This window comes from Capricornis sumatraensis, chromosome 14 (assembly GCF_032405125.1).
Source record: "Capricornis sumatraensis isolate serow.1 chromosome 14, serow.2, whole genome shotgun sequence".
Lineage (NCBI taxonomy): Eukaryota > Metazoa > Chordata > Mammalia > Artiodactyla > Bovidae > Capricornis > Capricornis sumatraensis.
This window is the reverse complement of record NC_091082.1, coordinates 70423035-70427700: the sequence shown is the minus strand read 5'-3', so window position 1 is coordinate 70427700 and position 4666 is coordinate 70423035. Positions and strand designations below refer to the sequence as shown.

The following is a 4666-nucleotide window of genomic DNA, read 5'->3' as shown; positions in this document are numbered from 1 at the left end:
CAGAGCACAGATGCTACTCAGCAAATGCTCACACTGGCCATCCTGACAGCACTGTCTCCTGGGGCTTCCGGCAAGGGGGACCTCCAAAGGATTAAGGGTGACTGGGGAGTTTTCACCAGGGCCCAGGTCCTCCTTCACCTATGAGGGACCAACAGTGTGGCTGGTGCAGCTTCCAGCTGCACACAGACCTGTCGTGAGAACTCAGTCCCTGTGGCCGTGAAGGTGACTAAGTCTGTTCTTTGCGATCTTCCTTTTTGCAGGTTTCCTGAGCCAAGTGAAGGTCTGTCTTGGAGAAACAGGAGTAGAAGGGGCTGCACATAATGGCGCAGGGGGGCCCCCAGGATGGGTGGGGAGACTCATCTCCCCTCTGCAGCTTGACTGGGGAGGCTTATGACCCCAGGAGGCTGAGCCTCAACTTGGAGAGTGAGGATGAGGCCCCTGGAAAGGCAGGAGACCAAGGGGCCACTGGTGACCCTGATCAGCAGGCCCGAACAAGGGGCAGCTCCCAAGTGACCAAGGACAATCCTGACTTGCTCTGGCAGCACCCAGGCCGCAGGAAGGAAGAGAAATTCTCTGGCTCCTTTAGTACCTCAGGCGTGGGCAAGAAACCCATGGCACTGCCGGGGAAGAAGGCCAGTGGGGAAAGAGATGTGTCAAAGATCACCCCAACCGGGGCCTCCCGCAGAGTAAGCACGACTCCCAGTGCCCTCCCCAGGGGCTTCTCCCGCAAGTGGTTCAGTGAGACGCAACCTCCTAGGGCTTCATTACCTGCTCGTGATGAGGAAGACTCAAGGACAAATCTGGACGCCACGCTGGGGGTCCCATCCAACTTCCTTGGTTCTGCGAGGTACTTCCGTGCACAGGAGGGAGACGAGTCCCCAGACAGCTCCTCTGCGGGGGGGTGTGTCCCCAAAGCAGAGGGCAGTTGGGACCTCTCCACGCAAGAGACACACACACCAGCCCAGGAGTCGGCTACCCAGGCCCGCCTGGCAGCGGGGGAGGCTCTGGCCAAAGCGCGGAAGGGCTCTAAGGTCCCCAACCCGGCGGGCTCCGAGGAGGGCAGGCAAGGGGAGGCGCGTCCCTACAAGTGCCTGCGGGGCGGGAGGGCCGTCCAGAAGTTGACGGGCGCTAAGCCTTACGCGTGCGAGCTGTGCGGGAAGGCGTACTCCCACCGGGCCACGCTCCAGCAGCACCAGCGCCTGCACACGGGTGAGCGGCCCTACCGGTGCCCCTTCTGCGACAAGACCTACACCTGGTCCTCCGATCACCGCAAGCACATCCGCACGCACACGGGCGAGAAACCCTACCCGTGCCCGGACTGCGGGAAGGCCTTCGTGCGCTCCTCGGACCTGCGCAAACACCAGCGCAACATGCACAGCAACGACAAGCCCTTCCCGTGCGCCGAGTGCGGCCTGACCTTCAACAAGCCGCTGTCGCTGCTGCGCCACCAGCGCACGCACCTGGGCGAGAAGCCCTTCCGCTGCCCCACCTGCGACCGGGAGTTCGCCGTGGCCAGCCGGATGATGGAGCACCAGCGCGTGCACTCCGGCGAGCGGCCCTTCCCCTGCCCCACCTGCGGCAAGTGCTTCACCAAATCCTCCAACCTGCTGGAGCATCAGACGCTGCACACCGGCCAGAGGCCCTTCAAGTGCGCCGACTGCGGCGTGGCCTTCGCGCAGCCCTCGCGCCTGGCTCGCCACCAGCGCATCCACACCGGCGAGCGGCCCTTTCCTTGCGCGCAGTGTGGCCAGGCCTTCGCGCGCTCCTCCACCCTGAAGCGGCACCAACAGATCCACTCCGGGGAGAAGGGCTTCCTCTGTGCCGAGTGCGGCCGGGCCTTCCGCGTGGCCTCGGAGCTGGCCCAGCACATTCGGGTGCACAACGGCGAGAGGCCCTACCAGTGCGCCGACTGCGGCCTGGCCTTCACCCGGTCCAACCACCTCCGACGACACCGACTCAAGCACCACAGCTGCAAGGAGCCCACCACCCCCTCCTCCGACGATGAGTGAGGGCGCCCTCGGCTTGCCCTCAGGGAGGGCGAAGAAGACACGGCCGACCTCGGATGCGGTGACAAAAAAGACTAGCCGCCTCCTGCCCTCAAAACCATCTGCAAATACCGAGAAAGCATCGGGGCTCATCCTTTTCTGAGAAAGGTCCTTTTCTGTTTAAACGTGAATAAAAACCAGAAGCTTGGTCTCCTTGAGGGAATCCTCCAAAGCAAAAAAGCATACCTGTGGGGATGGGAGAGTTAACCAAAGAGCTTTGTGTAATAAAGTTTTATTAAAGTTTAAAGGAGATAGAGAAAGCTTCTGATATAGGCATCAGAAGTGGGGGCAGAAAGAGTACCCCCTTGCTAGTGTTAGCAGTGGCGTTATACACTCTCCAATGAATCAAAAGAATGTCGGGAGATTGTAAAGACCTCACCAGACCTACTGCCATAATTTACATTTTAAGGTAACAGGATTAGCCAGGAGGTTTAATCCCGAGACTGTCCTCAGGCAGGATACATTATTGTTATATAATCCCAAGGAAAGAAGAGGGAAAAATGTTTGTCCTTTCTTCCTCCTTGAGAATTCCAGATCCCTCTCTCCTTAGGGACCCCTAGACTTCTTATCAACCTGCCTAGGAAATGACTCTCAAAACCCCCGGCAGATGGCTCAGCCTTTCAGTTTCTTAACAGATGACTTTACCCTGGGCAATGTCTTTATGAGTCGTGGCTTTGAATTAGAGAAGGCCTTTATCTTAGAGGGGCTTCCCTGGTGGCTCAGACTGTAAAGAATCTGCCCACAATGCGGGAGACCTGGTTCCATCCCGGGGTCCCCAAGATCCCCTGGAGAAAGGAATGGCAACCCACTCCAGTATTCTTGCCTGGAGAATCCCATGAACAGAGGAGCCTGGCAGGCTGCAATCCATGGGGTCTCAAAGAGTTGGACACGACTGAGCAACTAAAACATACTCTTTATCTTAGAGAGAGGGGTGTTTCTGTTCTGTTTTGTCATTGTTATTCAGTGGCTAAGTCGTGTCATACTCTTTGCATCCTATGGACTGCAGCAGGCAAGGCCTCCCTGTCTCTCACTAACTCCCCGGAGTTTGCCCAAGTTCATGTCCATTGAATCGGTGATGCTTTCCAATCTTCTTATCCTCTGCTGCCCTCTTCTCCTTTTGCCTTCAGTGTCTTATGATTAGGGACCAGTTATCCTAGAAATCCACAACAGCCTTAGCATCTGGAAAAGAAGTCTGCGCTCTCACAGTGGAGCTTAGTACCTGGAGCTAACCCCCAAGTCTTACCCACAAAATTCACATGTGCTTCCTCTTTGGACACCTCTCTTCTTGTTTCCACTCTGGGAGCTTCAGTCACATTTACAGAGGAATCTGACCATTTATAGAGATATATACAAAATTTCTCCATATGAGCCTGCCCATGGTTCAGGGAAACTTTAAGGTTCGTTTAAACTTACTGGGATCATGAGTCCCAATTTGAAGTAAATAAAATAAAGCACCCCTTGCCCAAATGCAAATCAGCTTGTGTTTCACCATCATTAAAACCAGGTTTGAAAAACTATCTGGCTCACAGCTGTTCTCTAACAAGGTTAGAGTCATGTAAATTGAAATTTACATGACTAACAGCCAATCTTAAAGATTACTGACCCATCGATTTTGGAATAGTAATTAGCTCTGGACCTCAACTGGGAGGAATCCATGATGTCACAGAGTTCGTTGTTGCATGGGGGCTGATAACACTTCTGATCTTGCCAAAGTTAAAGATACTCCACAGAAAAGGTACTGTACTCCCCTTTTGAGGACATTTTTAGTATATTCCTAAAATCATCCCCAAAGTCTGCCAAATCTGAATTTCTCTTGTCCTTCACTTGATTTGGACCCAGGAGTGACTGCTAAATAGTCACTCATGCTTGACACATGGGGGCCAACTGGAAATGACATATGTTGTCAGACCTTGTTTGACCAAGGTGTCTTAGAGCTCTGACTGTATGCCTGGAGGTTTTGTGCGTGGATTCCCTTAGGTACATCTGCATGTCCAAACGGCATACTTAGCTGGTTCTGGGTCTGGTACGAGAGCCGGTGATTGGGTTTCTAGTCCATCTCCATATTTACCAGTGATGTGATCTTGAATTGAGCCTCTGTGTCTGAAATGGCAAAGTAGAAATGATAATACTGGGGTAACGAAAGTGAACTTCATCCTCCCAGGAGAAGGATGCAAAGGTGTTAGACTGGTAGAGAAGTCATAAGAACCAGCCATAACCTGGTGACTCTGAACAGAATAGAGTCTAGTATTTGTTGTTGTTGTTGTTTTCTGTGTAATCAGTGAAATATTTGAAAACTGAAGTTACTATTTCTTTTCTTTGTATTCTTTTTAAGATGGTTGGTAGTAGAGTTATTTTCTCCTAATTAAAATTTCTTAAGGTGGTTGTTCCCCAAACCAGTTCTTAGAATGGCCGTATAGAAATCACCTGGGATGTTTGTTAAATGTACACACTTGCTGAATCCTAGCCTTGAATATTGACACAGGTCTGTAATGCATCTTATAATCTAATTTATAAAGCTTCCCTTGTGTTCCAGTGCACAGCTAAGCTGGGACCACTACTGGTATAATTAATATATTGGTGATGCTCAAATTTTATTTAGTAAACAGATAATAGAGGAATAA

At 52.2% G+C, this 4666-nt stretch overlaps 1 protein-coding gene across 1 annotated transcript; it reads left to right on the top strand.

Moving 5' to 3' along the window:
• Positions 1–320: 320 nt before the first annotated feature.
• ZNF648 (zinc finger protein 648) lies at positions 321–2009 on the top strand. Its single transcript, XM_068985651.1, has one exon. It carries the CDS (start codon positions 321–323, stop codon positions 2007–2009), a length of 1689 nt encoding a protein of 562 aa, XP_068841752.1.
• Positions 2010–4666: the final 2657 nt, after the last annotated feature.